Here is an 18,688-nt window from a genome sequence, read left to right as displayed (position 1 = left end):
AATATTAATTGAATCTACAGATAAACTAAAATGTTCCTTAATCCATGGCAAATGCACCATAGAGTTTCGCATATAATAAAAGTCCTTAGGGAACGCAAAAAGCTTATGAGGTACGAGGGGTATACTACAACAAAGTCGTTCAGCAAAGCATTTTGAGCTACTGAAAACACAAATTCTTACTCAATTCTTATAGGAAATTTATTCCAAGGTAGTATGTTGTTTGTTTCGCTCCTTTTTTTATTCTGTACCATAACTAGGAAAAATATGACACTGTTGAAGTATATTCCTGAGAGATTTACCTTAAATTAATGTCACGGCTATCAAATTACAGCTGTAATCCAGTTCAAATTTACTATTATGCTAAATTGGTGTACTGCTTTCGTTCCCAGAAGGTTACTTAGTAGGATGGTTCAAAATATCGATTTTACTCGACCAGGCTCAATTGATTCTAATAACCCATTCACATTACAGCGTATATCACGTGATATACGCTGTCTTGCAATGAGCACTCATACATTTAGTTTTCACTGGAAATCCTATGCATGAGTGCTCATTGCAAGACAGCCTATATTACGTGATATAGGCTGTAATGTGAACGGGGTATAAATCAGGTTCTGATCATTCTCCCAAAATTTGAGTTAATGAAACTGAAACTATTGTACCATACGCAACGTCATTTAAGGATTGAAATGGGATGGAATTTGTTTAAAAAAAAACCGAAGAAAAATATAATGGTATTAATAAAAGCTGTATGTATCCTGCATTGCGAATTTTACATTTTACAATCCATGCGAATTGTACAATACTTACCGTTCAGTGTTACATTCATCAAGCCAGACAAGCAGATAAGCAGATACCGTTATCCAAGCAGACACATTTAAGGACAAATCAAAAGCGAATATAAAAGTTAAACATTCGAAGCTGAATCAGATTGAATTGTGGTGTAAATTAAGAAAAAGACCAGACTTGTTAAAGAACAAAATAACAGTTATATTTTCTTGGCTAGCGGTCATTAAAAATAAAATGGCAACATTTTCAGTAAACTGCCACATCACCAAGCCTACAAAATGCGTATCGATGCTGTGAATAAGCTCGCTTCCCGGCAACGGGATAGTTCTGCTGTGTGTGCTGTGCTGTAGCATCCATGACTACCATGACTACTAATGACTACTAATCGATAACAAGAGCTCCGGATACATATTTAGGCCTTCCAACAGGCTTTTTGCTGCTCATTGTGTTCGTGTTTGCTTCGGGCCTTAGTTTGATCTTCTTCTGCTGAACCGCTACAACAAGAATGTGTTTGCACACGTTTTCCTTGTAGAAACCATAACAGGTGCAACTCCACAGTTTGTAGTTCTCGTGCGATGCGTTAACCCGGCTTAGCGATCGTATCTGCGCCGCGAACTGGTCAAAATCATTGAATGCTGGTTTTATGAAGCTGGCAATGTCCAACGAAGTAACTTCTCTGTCGTTGCTGCCAGGCATGAACACGAATTTTTCCTCTCCATGGTTCATAGATCTCCACTTTTTGCCGCTTTGAAAATATTCAAACGCCTGCCGTTCGTGTCGCAAATCGTGTGTTCTGTCGTAGTATATTACTCTATTTGGATCGCCATATGATGTAACAATATCTAAGATTTTGGTTTTGAATATCCCGAAGGATTCTTTGCGACGATGAAGATACTTGTACTTGATTGCTTTATTCAGAGCCTCTACCGCGTTGTTGGTAGAGGGAATTCCTGGCGAGAACGACTCGTGCCACCCAGAGAAGTTGGAATTGTTGAAATATTTATCAAAGAAGGCCATGAAGTGTGTATATTGTTGATACTTTAACTGAAATAACTCAACACCAACTTGGAAATGGTTTGCAGTTGGAGCAATTTGCAGTTGGGTGATATCGTGAAAGATTTTTTTCTGATCGTCTGTTGACACCTCGGTTCCTTTCTTGAAATGCTTTTTAACATTCTGGGTAACGTGAAAGTAGCAGTTGATGGTTTTGCAGCCCACAAAAACCTCGACGGCTGCATTCTTTATTGCCACCTCGCCATCACTGACGAACCATCGAATGCCAGCCAGTTTAATGCCAAACTTTCCGCATGTTTCGTAAATAGTTTTAAACGCAAATATATAATCAGCTGCTTGCTGGTGAGAGATGCATGCAAGGGCTACTGGGTGCGCGTGCCTCATGGAATCTATGACAGCTACTACAAGCAGCGGATACCCTTGTAGGGTAGTTTTAAATGTACAGTCGGCCGATAGTGTATCGAACTGACGCAGCAGGCTGAGGAGTTTCATAGATGATACAACTATGCGGAACTTGCCATGTTCATGGTCAATGTCCTTCCCGATCACGAAGGCAGCTGCAACATCATCCGGAATGGTCGACATCTTTGCCGTCCATTCTTCTAACTCACCTAAGATACAAATGGGGAAAAAAATCATAAGTCAATAAATAAATCTGTATTCATCATTCTACACAGAAAAAAAAGTTGTTGAATATTACATCCAAACTGCTGCAACCAGGTCAATCCATCGGTTGTGTAATATAACGTTGTACGATGTACATCGATTTTGCGAACCAAATTACATCCATTGATGTAATATTGTATCTGATTTTGGCTATTAGATCATTATTTCATACATCAGCTTGAATTACATTGATTGATATTACATTTTTTTTTTGCTGTGTATATTACGGCGTTCAGGCTAAAGCGTATATTGCCCTTTGGTGGGGTAAATTCATAGAGCTCAAATTAACAATGGATTTTTACAGCAAATATTGTAGACGACTTGATCACAAAAAAAGAAAATGAAAAAAAAAAAGTTTAACCTCAAGGCAAAGTATTCCACAGGGAGAGCCCAATAAACAATTTGAAAGGTTGTGCAAAATCGTTTCCAACCTTAGGCAAACATGAGAATCATTAATTTATATTTTACAAATATAAACATGCATTTGGTTACATGATGTGAGTAATAAAAAAAAATACCATACACAAACGATAACCCAAATGATTGAACTATTCCACAAATGGTTTGGATGATATCCCGAACACGTCGTTAAGCAAATTAACCATGATATGTTTATTAGGGTATGTAGTCTGTTTGATTTGGTGTTTAGTATAGATTTGACAGTCAGATAATCGATAATTTTATTGAATTACTGTAGTTTCAGCCAAACAAACATAATTGTGAAATTCCGACAATTAATCGCACGAGAAAACATCACACGCCACGTTTTTATCACCATGGGAATTTCATGCGAGGAATCGGCCAAAACAAACATCCATTAAACATAAATTCTTTTAGTGCTCGATAACAATCCGACTAGAAATAGATGAAAAGATACGCAGATGGATCAACCAGATGGAAGGAGATCTGCGAAATCTCCGCAGACAGCATGGTTGGTGACATGCAGCCATGGATCGAGTGGAATTGAAACGACTTCTAGGTATGTACATTATAGGACAACCAAGCATAAGTCTGAATGGTGAGTAAGATGAAAGCCAACCGAAACAAAATGTAATTCATTCTGACTTGCGTTTACTGATAAATAGTAAAGGCAAATGAAAGTTCTAGCGAGAATAGTAACTAAAGACGTATTGACCCTTTAAACAGCACTGGTACTAAAGAGAAATAAAATCGGATGCTAACCCATATGCTTAACTAAAAGACTCAAGCCTCGTAAATATTTTCGTTCTATCATAGAGACAGCTTCGGTGACATCATTGTCAAACACTACAAAATAACTGAAACCATAAACGATCCCGTGCCCCACCAGACAAATAATTGTCCTTAGCTAACCAGACATCGTTCGTGGAAATGCCCTTCGTCAGGGGAACTATGCCATTAGAGCGAGACATTTCTCACCGATGCTGGCGCTGAATTATAGGTGACAGGTCTCCTCATCACTGAGGTGAAATTACATCAAGGTCAATTCATTGCAGCATTAAAATGATATCAATATGAAGTCATCGATCCGTGGCGAACTGCAACACTTTACAAAACAAGTCGATTTTGGTTAGTTTGAATTAGCATTTCAATTATTTCCTCACATAGTACCAGTAGTAAGATTTGCGATAGTTGCTTTCAAAAATGTTATCGATTTACAGTAACTTTCAGTCCATCTTAATTACAAGAAAAAAATATATATGAAATTATTGCTTAATCCGTTGAATATGATCGAAAAATACAGTCAACTCTGTAGAATCATAGAGACATATGGAAAGTTAATGGCATTTCATTTGATGAGATTGTTTTTCTATCGATAATTCTGTTACTCGATGGTCTCTTCAATATCGAGTTGTGGAGAGTTCATCTATAAATTATAGCAAAAAATATGAACCTTGATTTAAGACTAAAATTTTATGCAGGACACCTGTTTGGCGTAAACTTTGAAAATGTTTACTATTTTTCTGCAAATGTATGGCTTATATCATTGTCTCATGCTTGGCATACATTTGTTTTCCAAGGAAAGAGTGTTTTTGAGTGTTGTTTGGAAAAGTGAATAACAAAAATCTATCATCGTGGCGTTTACGTCACTTTGTTACCCAGACAGCAAACTGATTCGTAATTTAATGTTTGAGATTTCTGATGAAGCCACTGCTTGACCAGAAACTAGAATAAATAAACATTTTTCTTTCAAAAAAAAAATAATAAAATTGTAATATCATACCCATTGACAGCGTTCCGTTCCCGTACATGTTGCGACTGGAAGACTTGACCGCATAATCCAATTGGTTTTTGGACACTCCATCGGTCAGGATTCTCACATGTCCTTTGACGTCTTTTGATGGTACCCCGGATTTAAGCAGCCTTTCGATGAGTTGATGATGCTCAGCTGATAGCTTTTGATGAGCTAGATTTTGAACCGGTGCCTGAGTGCAAGTATGATGGCCTCTTGCGGAAATCGTGCAATCATTTGATGAATTTGGGATGAACATTAGAACTTGTCTTTCGCATTGTGGGCGTGCTCTATGTTTTATGCGACTGCACCGATAGTATCTCATCGCTCCCTTCTCCGGCTGATTCACGGATTTATATCGGAACCCGAACTCGAACATTTTTACAAAAGATTCAGCATCTGATAGTAGCACGACTTTGATTGGCTGCCACCGTTTATTATGAGCGCTGCTATCGGTGGCCGTAACAGCAGGCATAGTGGGATGCTATTGATAGAAGAAAGCAACATTAAAATTGTATACAGTGAGCTCTCCCGCAGGGTGGCAACTTAAAATCCCTATTAAATTTCCCTGATTTTTCCAGGTCCCTATAGTTAAATTTCAAGTTCAAATCAAGGTTGTAAATTCTTATTTTGCAAATAACGTGTTTTTCAGAAAATCTCCTAAATAAACGAAATCAATCAATCAAAAGTATGCGGAATAATCAAAAGATAATATGATCACATGCAGAGATGGGCAATCAGATCAGAATCTTCTGAACGGATAGTGGGAGATGCATACGCGTAGCCAGAGGGCAGGGGGAGGCCAGTGATCTAGTATCCAATTCGATTTCAAAATCGAATATAAAAATTGTGGAACTTCGACAAAATTTCAAAATTCCAATCTTGGTATAAAAACAAAATTCAGAAAAAATTTGAAGATTCTGAGACTTGAAGATAAAAAAAAAAAAAAAAAAACGATCTCCAATGAACAAACTTCTAAGATTCTGGAACTTGAAAGTATGACAGTATCTTTGTCACTGCAAAACAAAAATTAAAATTCTACAACTATGAAAAAGTTTTATGACTTACAGATAAATACAACTTTGTGTACTTTCAAAACTATACACCATAAAAATAGCAAATGATTCAACAATTTCAATTAATTTACTTTAGGAATATTCCCAGATTGCTTGTGCTTAGTATATGTCCATACCTCAGCAGATGATCCGGGAATACACGACTTTTCCGTGATTCCAGGTACTGCAGCTAGTTGTCCATCTTCAGAGTCGGAAGGCTCAGCTTTAATGCTAATGCTTGTAGATTTTATTTCAGGTGAGATGGTTGACTCCGTCTTCCGTCCTACTGAACTGCACGTACCCTGAATAAATATTAAAGAGATTTATGAAGATTTCCTGCAAAAAGGTGCAAGAAGCGACAAATGGATTTTTCGAGGAATGATTTGCTAGCTTCAGTTTTTTCGAGCATCTAGAATTGAGACTCTGATCTCAGAGATCTGTACGATGAGCGCTGGAAACATATCGCATCAACTTGCGATCTCTACCTATTTATAGTTGCTTGTGCTCGTGTTCATTCAGCAAAAGTTCAAATCAATGTGATATAACGTGATGGACTCTTAATTCCAAACAGCTCAAATATGACGATCCGTTCTTGAGTTATGTGCGGTCTTATGTATACCACTCTGTTTTAAATATATATAGATACCTCTCTACTATTTTTTGCTTACCGTCTCTGTCATGTTTTTTTTCTTCCTGCGCTTGTTCCGTCGTTTCGGATTCGGCTTTTGTGGTTCATTCCTCAAATATCCTCCTTCTTGATTATCACGTTGATCCCGCTCTATGCCGTCTGGGCCGACTACGCTCTTCCAGTGATTTACATGCTCCGGTACATCCACCGATGTTTCATCTTGACACTGTTCATCGTTGAAGATGATAACATGTTGATTGTCGTCTCCGCATGGAGCCGAAGATGCATGTGATTTGATCGATTGACTGGTAGCTGGAAGTGTGTTAAGCTTCGAGTGGTTCGGAACTGTAGTATCAAAAACTGGGCAAATTATAGGCATCTGCAAATGGGAACGCAAGCAAATACTTATTAAAATTAACTGTGACACTAGCTTGAAGTTACTTGGCAGATTAATTCGGAAAGAATATCACAGAGTGGCCAGGCCTACTGATCGAGCTCGTGAGATATCGTAACTGAGGTCCTATTTTTTTAGGTACAATGTTTTCAAGAAAAACATATATAAAGAGCTACGTCTGTTTGTCTGTGATGAAAGTTTCGTGAAATTCTGAAAAAAAAAATCCGTCTTATATCGCAAACCCTTAAGGACCATGCACTTATTATGTAAGATTTAAGAAATATTTTTTTCTTGCGTTTGAAAGCATGAAGAATACAGAACATGTTATGGTTCGATGTAAGACATTACTAAAGCGGAGCTGGGAGATACAATTACGTAATATGTGCATGTTTCCTTACTACAGCTGCCAAACCCCCTACATTTTGGTTGAATCGAACATGTTTTTGATTTTGCCGTTCTAGTTTAATGAGATTTAACGTTTTGGTGCTGTATCGTATTCTGAATCAATAGGAAAATTAACAGGTTGCTTAGATATTTCATTTTCGCGTCTTCAGTAACAGTTCCCTGCAGGGAACCCCCAGGGAAGTGGCCAGATTATGACATTTGCCTAAACTTACCATGTAACACATAACACCTCATGATAATTAGAGAACAAAACTGCATCAAGTGCCAAGATCGATAACAAGATATACCAGATATTCCCCAGGAAAAGTAGAAAAAAAATCTGACTTATACCTTAACACATCAAGCAACACCTCAAATAACATAAGGATCGAAAAACATAACAACCGATGGCAGTTATATCGAGTGTCCAGGACTGTGCCACCCCTGGATGCGTTCCAGATTCCCCGAGAAAATGGCCGGAGTCTCAAAAAAAACCCATCATGTGACATATCAAATAACAAATAAATTGATAACTAAGATCAATGTTTATCATATTGTTTATTCAATATCCTTACAAAGATCGAGCCTTTATTCATTCATCCAAACAACCGTAGATATAATTCTGATACTGTACCGAAAAGATACGATGGTGTTTTCGGTAGCAAATTTAAAATGGCGTTGTCTATAACATGTCACAAACACCAATCAAATATTTATGTTCAATTTAGGTTACCTTACTTGAATTCATGTTGGATATGCGATATTTTTACGACGAGCAAAGTGATACGCCGATGCACGCCACCGCCGCCGCCGATGAAATGACCAGCGCACAGGTACTAGTACCAGCTACTCAAATTCTTATTTAGCTCCGCCCAACACCATTGATACCTGAATATTTATTACAGCTTATAAAAGCAAAAATATGTTCCTTTAGCTAATATTCTTATTCAGCTCTTAAGCGGTTCAGATTGTTTATTGGCTTTGATATTAGAGTCTGTTCAAATTATTACATGGCAAAAGAATTTTACAAAATTGATTACCATTACCAATTGATTGATTACCGATGACCATGGGACGGTAGTTTACGATAGTCATACCATCATCATTTATCTGGTGATCAAGTATGGCAAGGGCGATGTCATCTACTTGCAGGATAAACGTAAACGTCTCATGTAAAGGTTGAATCGCTTCATTCTTCTTGAAGACATGTGAAATTCTGTGTAGATAAACATCCAGAGAACTTTATTGAAATCATATTGAAATTCCATGGATATCCCTATGTTCTATTAAACTTCTACGTAGATTCCTGCACTTCCACAAAGTTTCTTTAATTCAATTCCATGAAATAAAGCTCCCTGAACTTCTTCCCAATCCATTGAACTTCAATTGAGATTTGACCAAGATCTTAGAACATCATGTTGAACTATTACAATATTCTCATCTACAAAACTCTCTGAAGTCCTCTTCCCATTGTAACAAATTGTAACGCGGACAGTAACCCCACGAGTACGATTTTGGCATCAACCATACCCTGGCGGATGTCAGTTGCATCACTTCGAACTATGCTCCAATTATGGTCCAGTTATGGTTAAATCCAGGTGTTCCATTTATGAGAGCCATTCCCCACCCTACATGATATTCAGATTAAAATCACCAACGTAGTTTAATCGCTATTTTAAGAAAAGAAAGCGCTCAATAGGGTTAACGTTTCTATAGTGGTGGACGTTGGTGAAGTTGTTTCAAATTTTAAAAAATATCGCAAAAAATATGACTGAAATTAAAGTTTATTGTTTAACGCACAGGAAACAATGCTATCCTATCCCTATCACCCATCCCCCTCCACACACTACGCATATGCACGGTATTGAGTGGCTTGAAAAATAACTCACCGACGACTGATTGCCTGACATCCGCCGGGGATTGCGTTGGCTGGCAAGTTTTGTGAATGGTAGCTTCCCTTCCTCAGCATAACTGGATAACCGAACCGAGCGCCGTCTTGGAGCCATTTGCTAATGAAAAAAAAAAATCAAAAATGGTAGGATTTTAGTTCAACTCTGACTGGCGAACTAATTCCCCGAAAAGCGTGGTAAAAGTTGTAAGCAGGCTTTAAATACCACACACCACGATATTAGCATGCGCGAGGCGGAATTTGCGTTGATATGAGAGAGACCAAAGTATTACTTATCTGTCTCATGCACCAAACCCCGCTCCACGCACGCCACGCACGCTTAATGGTGTATTCAGATCTGGCATGGCAGAATTTTATGGCATGAGAGAGAGAACTAGTACTCGCTCAGAATGGAATTCACCTTAATGGTGTATTCAGATCTGAGCGTGCATTAGCGGAGCGGAGCAAAATTTTCGTTGGAATGAGAGAGATAACTAGTACTTCTCTCCCTCTCGTTCCTTCGCAAAATCCCGCCCCGCGCGTGGAATATCGCTCAGAACGGAATCCACCTTAAAGGTGATATTTTGCGAAGGTACGAGAGAGAGAGAGAGAGAGAGAGAAAAATACTAGTTCTATCTTTCATGCCAACGAAAATTTTGCTCCGTTCCGCTAATGCACGCTCAGATCTGAATACACCATAATATGGCATAATGCATGCGCACTTACCGAGAATGATTAAGGTGGAACACTACTTCGCCATATGGGACCCATTTTCGTCATACGTGTCAAAAACAATAAAGACAACGGAAGACTGATATAAGGGCGGTGTGCCGAAGTGAAGGGAGCTATACCGAAATGGTGCCGCACCCTATTGTGTTTCAAGAGGCAGAACAAAACGAACAGAAACCGTCGCAGAAATTTTCGCCATAGGAATTCCTATGGTGCTGCTTTCTAGGACGGTTTTGGCCTATTTTTCTTTCTTTTTCAATGAAACAGCCAATAGGGTGCGGCATCATTTAAGCATACATCAATTCACTTCGGAACACGTATTTCGACAGTCCCGTTATGTTTTTTACAGTATTCGTAATTTTACTCGTGAGCAAAGAACTTCATGCATGAATGTTAGATGTAGAGCTGTCTGTCTTGTTGACGCCTATGACGGAAATGGATTCGATATGCCAGAGTAGTGCTCCATCATACTAGTTGCCTATAGGCTATAGGTCACCCCACCGCAAATCTCACCGCGTTTACAATCAGCTACAGGAATCCCCCGAATAGCACGGTGGCTGGTTCGGTCTACCCACCATGATTTCTCGGTTGTCCTCCATCCAATTGAGCTCATTTTTTGCATGTGATTAAGGGCAATGATAACCTTGTCACCTACAGATAACGAGCTCAATTGGTGAGAAACAACCAAGAAATTGCGTTGGGTGGCCGGCACCAGGCATCGCGCTATTCGGAGGATTCCTGTTTCTAGCTGATTAAAGTTATTTTCCCACAGTGTCAAGCTCATTCCGTGCGGGTACGGAACGAGTCCTGTGGGAAGAAAGCTTTAAGAATATAATGAATAATAGGAACCTACCTGTCGTCCAATCGAGGGCTTCTGGTCAGGTTCCGTCGGCTGTTGGCGCTCCTCGTGCTGATCCGTCAGCTGTTGGAGATCCTCGTTCTGTTCCGATGTGCTGTTTCGTACATGCCGTGTAGACTGCTGTCGATGAAAAGAAATTATAATATAATTGCTAAATCACTAAAGTTCACTCTTTCTTGAGGGATGGGAAGGATTTTCGAAAATTTGTGATCTTTCTCACAGTGGAATACATAGTGCTAGAAAAATACTCACCGAAGATTGATCGTCTGCCATCCACCGGGCACTGCGTTGGCTGACAAGATTTTTGGTTGTCACCTCCTTCTCGGCATAACTGAGCAGTCGAACCGAGCGCCGTCTTGGAGCCATTTGCTGTGGAAAACAACAAAAATGGTAGGATTTTTGGTGGTCAACTTAAGGGACACCTTTATAAGTATGCTATTGTTGTACCGTTGTACTCCTTTAACCCAGTACCGCAATCGGCGTACTAGATTAAAGGTGTACAATCATGTCCGTCATTAGCTCTAGCGAAAAAGGCAGTTTTTAGTATATTTTATACAGGAATTAACGCTTATTAAATTAATGTTCACTGTGACGAGCTCATTCCATGCGGAACGGGATTTGCGGTGGTAGGAGAGGGACAATTTCCTTTCATTCTTACCAGCGCAAATCTCGTCCCGTATGAAACCAGTCCGTTTCTGTGTCAAAAAAGATTGTAGGAAGTGCTTTGTCCTAGGCCCAAAAGAATATTCACCCATATTCTCGTTTTTGTTCGAACCGAATTTTCCATATAAAAAAAAAAACGGTTCGAACGAAACCAAGAATATGGGTGATTAGAAATTGTAGCCTACCTGTCGTCCAATCGAGGGCTTCTGGTCTGGTTCCGTCCGCTGTTGGGGTTCCTCGTGCTGTGTTGTCCACTGTTGGGGCTTTACTTGCTGTTCCGTCCGCTCTTGGGACTCCTCGTGCCGATCGGTCAGCTGCTGGAGATCCTCGTGCTGTTCCGACGTGCTATTTCGGACATGCCGAAGCGACTGCTGTCGATGAAAATAAAATCATGGTATAATTCTCGCATTTCTTTTCAATAGGTCCTATCTACATTTATCGATTCTCACTTTTGTTAATAATAATAATTCATATTTCGAGCTAATTTTTCTACATATTCTGTTGAAAGAAAGTATTAATTTAGCGTATTGGACGAAAAGAACTGCTGAACATGTTTTTAGCGCAAAGTTATTAACGAAAGAGAGAGTCAGTGAAGAGAACCGATCAATGTAGTTTGGTCTATTTGAAAAGTGACGCGAGAATTGCCATTATAATCGAACAGTATAGGTAAAAATGGTGGATTCTACCATCACCACTGATTCTGTAATATCTAGTCATGCCTGATTAATTTGAAATGCATCCGATTGATATTTCATGTGTAAACAACGATGAAAAAGAAGACCAAAAAATCTCCGGGCAAAATTCTACTCTCACACAATTTGCAAACGAAGAACCAAGGTGGAACAGCAAACAAAAAATCCGAGGGTTATTTCCACGGCGTATCATCAGCTTTGGAACGTTATTACTTACAAAATGGCGGATTCCGCCATTTCTATTTCACAGTAACTAACCTGCAAAAGTTTCTTCCGCTCTAGGAAGACTTTTTTCGCCAACTTACTGCGCTCGAGTTGGAGGGCAGTAGGTGGCATTTTGGAATCGGAGTAAACAATCACTTATCACTTATCACTTTATCGTTACGGTTCAATAAAATGTTTTTTCTCAAATGTTTTAAACGAGCAAAATAACTAAACTGCACTGCACGCTGACGACGCCAAGACAAAAACGTCAAAAATGGGCGATCTTGGATGCGCATATTGTAATGGGCGATCTTGCAGCGATTTATTTTTTTTTTGTTCGATCAATCGATTTTGTTTATCGATTTCAAGATCGTTGAAACATATTTCACACATATATTCTCGCGTCACTTTATAATAGGTCCTATCTACATTGATCGATTCTTTACACCGATTCTCACTTTTGTTAATAACTTGGCAACATTCATATTTTGACCATCACATTTTGACAATTTTATGCACGTTTGTTTACGCTCTGCTATCCGAGCGCAAAGTTTGACACTTGACGGAAACGAGCGTCAAGTGTCAAACTTCGCAGTCGGATAGCAGAAGGTAAACAAACAATAACAACATTTTATGAAACTTGCCTCTACAAAAGAAGAAAAGTGTTTTACTTTAATGTGAAGTACGCGCATGGATAATACGTTTCCGGCTCTAGAGGCAAACCGATGACCGATAGCAAAGTCCATCTTCGGAGGACTATGCATGCGTAAGGCCCGGCGGTTTAGTTAAAGTGAGAGGAATTTAAATTGGCCTGGGGAAATTGTTCCACTACATTCATCTGTGAGCGATTCCTGACCGGTGATGGAAAAGGTAAGCATTGCTATGGATTGGGCCTGATCAGTGCGGGAGAAGCACAACATTAATGATGGTATGTTTGTTTATCTCCTGGAAAGGAACAACTCCACGATGATCGGTCCCCGCGAAATGGATGATGTGTAGGCGTAGAATAAACAAAGAACATTGCCGCTGTTCGTACATATCGAAATGCGTAGCCGAAATACGTATCTGTCACGAATACCGAAATTATTTAAGTGGAATTAAATGGAAGATAACATTTTTGTTGTTTTATTTAAGCATTGCAAAAAGGAATATTCCCTTCTTTATCGTATATCCAAAGAATTAATTATTGTTTCCTTTTCTCATATTTTCCTTACTTTCACAGATCATTATAACACAATTATTAACAGAGCTAACAACATGCTTGGTTTCATAAAACCTTTCTGTTATAACTTTCACGATCCGTATACGATAAAAACATTGTACATTGCTTATGTAAGGTCGATATTAGAATCACTGACAAACCGACATGAAACTTAAACTTAACTCTTGATCGAGAATCTATAACTTTGTATGATCATTCATGTCGGTTTGTCGGTGTTAGAATATTGCAGCATAGTTTGGGCTCCTTTTTCAATCAGACACGAAGAAAGAATAGAGTCCGTTCAAAAGCAGTTTCTATTGTATGCACTCCGCAAGTTAGGTTGGACTGTATTTCCTCTGCCATCTTACACAGCTCGGTGTATGCTCATAAATATCCAAACATTAAAAGACCGTCGTGAATTTGCTATGATTTCATTCGTAAACGATATCGTATCACATAGCATTGATTCAATAGAACTATTGTCATCCTTAAATGTATTTACACCACCTACCGTGGAGGCACCATATTCGAAGCGGTTCCTAAATCGACGCACTCAATAATGTTCGAGTATTTTCAATAATTATTTTTGAAATGTTACTTCTGCATATATTAGTTTCAGTGCTCAAGGGATGATGGTGTAACAAGGTTTACAAAAAATATCTTGTCAAAATCGAGATGCGATCAAAAATAGACGAGTGCGTCATCATTAGGAACGCGTCAAATATGGTGCTGGCACGGTAGGCATTAACGAAATAGAAATATATTTGCTACAAATCGTCATCGTACGAATTATGCCAAATTTGGACCCTTGAACCAAATTATGGACACATATAATAAGCACTGCGATAACATTGACTTTACAATGACAAATAAATAAATAAATAAACATTACGATGCTATGAAAGCTACACGAAAGGTATTGCAATAAAATGTTAAATTTAATCGAAGAAATGACCATAAACACGCAGTGAGCATTTAAATTGTAATTAGATTCGTTTGGTAATGATCAGTAATGAGAATTTGTAATATATGTTGCTGATTCAATCCAACAAAATCACTAGTATAATAATTTACTGCAGCCGGTAATTTAATTTCTCGCTAGAAGTCCTTTGAAGTTGATGCATAAATCCTCTGTTGCCAAGTGAAAGAGAAGGGAATCTTTCAAAAACCGTGATGCGAGTTCCACTGTTTTTCTCTTGGCGTGACTCATTATACACCGACTCTAGTACAATCCAGTAGTAGTGTTGCCATGTGGTACAGTCCAGTAGTAGTGGTGTTGCCATGTGGTACACTGAAAAATTGAAATAGCAGGTTAGTCACCAAAGTGTTCGATCCGCTCCGTCTGTCACTTCGTTTGTGCTTCTAGTCTTAGAGTTACCTCTATGCTACTAGTCTTAGAATTACCTCTAGACGGAGCCACTTCGTTTGTGATCAAAGTGCGACTCAAAATATTCCCAAAAATGTAGCCACCACACTGCAACAGGCAATATTCATGTTAGAGCATTGTTTCCACTGAAAATTTCACTGTATATTTTTTTTCGGGTAGTCAAGTAGTGAGCCAATTTAAAATCGTTAGTTTCGTATTGAGTGTTGCTTGTATTTTAAATCCAACGCAGTCAAAAAGGCAATTGCGTGCCCCTCGAATATTACAAACAAAACAAGAAACGGTAATGTGCTCAAGTTATTCACAAAAGAGAAAGCCCTTAGAGAAAGACGACGAAGAGAATCGATCAATGTTCCTTAGGACCTAATGCAATGTCCAGCTTGAATTAAGCTCGAACCGATTTTGATCTATTTTGATTGAGGTTCTCATCCAAGCTGTCATTCGCTTGCTGCTTTCTTGTTATTGTTTATTTTGTTGTCCGTCGTTTCGTTCACTACTTCGCTTTAGCTCGAACGGCCCGGAAAACAAATCGTAGCCGGTTCCCGATTTTTGGTGTTGTGATCTGTGTTTTGCCTCGAGAGTCAATATCGCTGGATTTGTCAGCTAGTTAACTAATTAGTGCCTCAAATATTCCGTTTGTTTTAGATCGAAAATCGTCTCTCTTTTCGTATTCGCGGATTCAATTCACTTTTCCCGTTTCCGATTGGTTTAATTATATTGTTTATCTGTGAAAGCTTATTCAAGTGTTCTGCCGAGCGTGGGGAGCGAGATGGTGTGGAACTACGTGGTCCGTCTGATGCGCTCCTCGAACCTAAAGCAATCGTAATACATCTTCAAGCATGTGTTCGAGCATTCTTCTAACCATCATGATGTTTACTCGAAGGTACTCCAACCGCCGGTCAAAGAACTGATTCGAAGAAGGAAGTGATTGCTACGAAGAAGGAAGTGATTGAACGTAAAATCCATACGGGGTGACCCGAAGTGGAAAGTCCTTCACGTTGACTGGCAAAATTCCTCACCGGGGAATTATACCACGGTGCTTAGATACACTATTCCGGATGATTGTGCACTGTCAGGCGAAGGAGTTTGTATTCAAGCCGGACCGGTTGAATGGGTTTGATATTTTATCGGAGAGGAATGCCATGCTGAAACGACAGGCCGAGCTGCATTGAAAGCTGAACAAGGACAAGCGCAAGGATCTGAATCCGGAGATTTCTTCGAAAGTGTCGGTGGAACCGTCGCAGCTGCGTGGGATTGATAAGGACAATATCTCGGCGTTTTATAACGTACGTTCAGGTGTTTAATAATTGCGTCTAGGATCTGCTGGAGTAGACTACCATTTTGAAGTAAGTTTTTGGAGGAAGGAAGATGGTTCGTTGGATTTTGATTTTCGGTTTATTTTTAGAACACTGCAAAGCAAGATGGTCTGCGCTCCAGAAAAGAAAACATAGACATGTGATTTTCTCAGAGCAGCCGTTCAAGTGCAGCAAAGCGACAGAGACGGAAAGGAAACGGTATCAAGTTGATACTATCAATGACAACGATATTATTGTGATCTACGGAATTGTTTGCGTGTAGGTTACCTACATGGCCGTGATTTACGTCACCTGACCCGGTGCAACATCCTGCAAACCATACAGAACATCTTCTGGGCCCTGTTTCAAGTGCAGCTCCGTGAACCATTGCCACAAACCCGCATCGACTTCTGCAATCTGCACTCGAAACTACAACTGCGAGCATGAAGAGTGGAATGTGTGTATCCGCTGTGATACGTACCGTACCCACCATTGTCGCATCTGTAAGCATTGCGTCGGCCGCATGGACCACCACTGCCCGAGGATCAACAACTGGCGAGCGGAACCTGAAACTCTTCCTGCAGCTTCTGATGTACGGCTGTGATCCATCTTCTTGATCATCGCCTTGTGGATATATTTCTGCGAGAACTGCTCAACCACGGTTCTGGAACGCAGAGCCGCATGTTGCACAGCGTGCTGCTGCTATTGGAGTCCATTCTACAGATGGCTCTGCTGGCGGACATGTGCGACCATGACCATCCTGCCATGTGGCTGTTTCCCTGTGCCACACTGAATCGGAGCAAAGCAGAAGATCAAATTGAAATAAAAATTTGGTGTTATGACGTAACTTATTTTGAATACTCCAGTTGATCTCATTTTGATTTACTTAACGTTTAACACAGCAAAAATGAGTGTGAAGTTTTACACTGTTGAATCACACGGAAAACTAATACTGCTTTCAATGAAATCAATTTGATTACTGAATTTGCATTCTTAATATTGAAATGAATACGGGCCTAACGTCAATGGTTAGTATTCATGCTTACGCTGAAAGACTTGAGTAAAAATGGCACCCCGAACAAGGCACGAATGAACTAAAATGTGTTAAACAAAACAAATAAACAATAATCATTAGTTCAACGACATTTGAACTTAACCCGAAAAAAAAATAACAACAAAAATACATTAAAAAACATTGTAACAATAAGACGAAAATTATTGTCTTAACAATGATTTATATTGTTACGTCTACAATAAATTTACCTTGATTTATGTTGTACAAAACAGTAAATTTCATGGTAAATGGAAAATTTACAATAAAAAAGGGGGGTTGTTAAGTATCTTAACAATGAAATTTTCGTGATTTTCCCATATAATTTTTTTTCAATAAAAAATATAACAGTGTATGTGTTGGCTTGACAGATCTACTTTATCGACTTTAAAAATAAATCGAAAAAATAAAACATTGCCCTGGGAAGGGAGGGGCTGGTATGTCTGTTACGGGTGGTCCTTTTTTTACTGGTTATGGATCGAGATTCGATCCGGAACTTGTGAGAAATACAGGCCAACTCCCCTGCGCTCGATATCCCTACACGAAACGAAAATCAATTATTTAATTCATGAGTTTCACTTATACATTTTTGCCAAAGCATCAGCCTTATACATTCCATAAGACAAACCACATAGGTCCTATTAGAATGCATAAAAGGTATGTGTGACCGCTTATACATTTCATTTGACACATGATCTTTATTAACTTTTTGCAAGGCGTCTGTTTATTAGTTGACTTATACATTTTATGAATAATCAGCAATGGAAATTTGCCAAAAGGTATAAGGAGATTTCTATCCGTGTAGGTCACGTCTCCTTGGTGGTTGACCGTCGTTGATAAGTTAATGCATTCGACTGGAGAGAATCGCCCATGAAATATGCTTCCACCTGAGAGTTCCTTCCTGACATCTTCAAGTGGTGGAATTTATTATTATTATTGTATGATTATTGACTGCACGGAAAAGGTCTCCATTAAGCTTTAGAGAGGGTCTAGGATAAGATATGAGCGGACGCGGACTGCCTGGTTTTGAGCCAAACGATCTGTCAAAGCCAGAGCCATACGAGCAGCGCCTATCTTATGGCGAATTCGTTTATTATTCAGTTCCAACCTGGATCGGGTATCAAGATTGGGTCTGCTTGTTTTCTAGCAAACGTCAGTTTGATCGTTTGTTTTTAAAACCTGGCACGGGTCGAGGTTCGCACTGACAAAAAGTTCGGGTTCGCACGGGTTGGAACTGGTTCCAACCCCGATAATAAACGAAAATACACCAATATTTAAAGTAACAACAATTTTTATTGTAATAGAGTTGTTCATTATTGTTCATGATCGAATCATGTTAAAAATAAAATAAATGAAAAATACGATAAAAATCATTGTAACAACATTTTATTATGTACATTCATTGTACAGCTAGGTAGCAGTTTTGCCGTTTTCGGAAGAGTACAACATTATAACAATCATTTTTATTGTCGACAATAAATATTAATGTTAGAGCATTGTTTCCACTGAAAATTTCACTGTAATTTTTTTTTTCGGGAAATTACATTTTCAACAAGACGTTATTAGCTGAACTTGAAGTT

The 18,688-nt window shown here is 39.0% G+C and overlaps 1 protein-coding gene and 1 pseudogene across 1 annotated transcript; one reads left to right on the top strand and one right to left on the bottom strand.

Moving 5' to 3' along the window:
* Window positions 1–6,389: 6,389 nt before the first annotated feature.
* LOC135712790 (GATA zinc finger domain-containing protein 10-like) lies at window positions 6,390–12,522 on the bottom strand. The gene is made up of 6 exons (XM_065235845.1): window positions 12,232–12,522; window positions 11,467–11,652; window positions 10,871–10,987; window positions 10,613–10,738; window positions 9,032–9,151; window positions 6,390–6,743 (listed from the first exon to the last, which is right to left on the bottom strand). The coding sequence occupies exons 1-6, from the start codon at window positions 12,307–12,309 to the stop codon at window positions 6,390–6,392; spliced, it is 981 nt and encodes a 326-aa protein (XP_065091917.1). The 5' UTR covers window positions 12,310–12,522.
* A 3,608-nt stretch (window positions 12,523–16,130) lies between these two features.
* Window positions 16,131–16,958, top strand: LOC135712788 (uncharacterized; annotated as a pseudogene).
* Window positions 16,959–18,688: the final 1,730 nt, after the last annotated feature.

The sequence above is a fragment of the Ochlerotatus camptorhynchus genome, unplaced genomic scaffold, assembly GCF_037179485.1.
Source record: "Ochlerotatus camptorhynchus isolate MF236.1 unplaced genomic scaffold, CSIRO-AGI_Acam_v1.1 ptg000503l, whole genome shotgun sequence".
Lineage (NCBI taxonomy): Eukaryota > Metazoa > Arthropoda > Insecta > Diptera > Culicidae > Ochlerotatus > Ochlerotatus camptorhynchus.
Note: the sequence above shows the minus strand (reverse complement) of the source record. Positions and strands in the feature narration are given on the sequence as shown.

Excerpts from the sequence above, each read along its gene's own strand:
- LOC135712790 (XM_065235845.1), bottom strand. The coding sequence starts at position 12,309 with ATGCCACCTACTGCCCTCCAACTCGAGCGCAGTAAGTTGGCGAAAAAA. Across the intron at positions 11,653-12,231 it reads AGCGGAAGAAACTTTTGCAG|CAGTCGCTTCGGCATGTCCG; the intron begins GTTAGTTACTGT and ends TTTCATCGACAG. Across the intron at positions 9,152-10,612 it reads AGCCCTCGATTGGACGACAG|CAAATGGCTCCAAGACGGCG; the intron begins GTAGGTTCCTAT and ends TTTTTTCATTAG.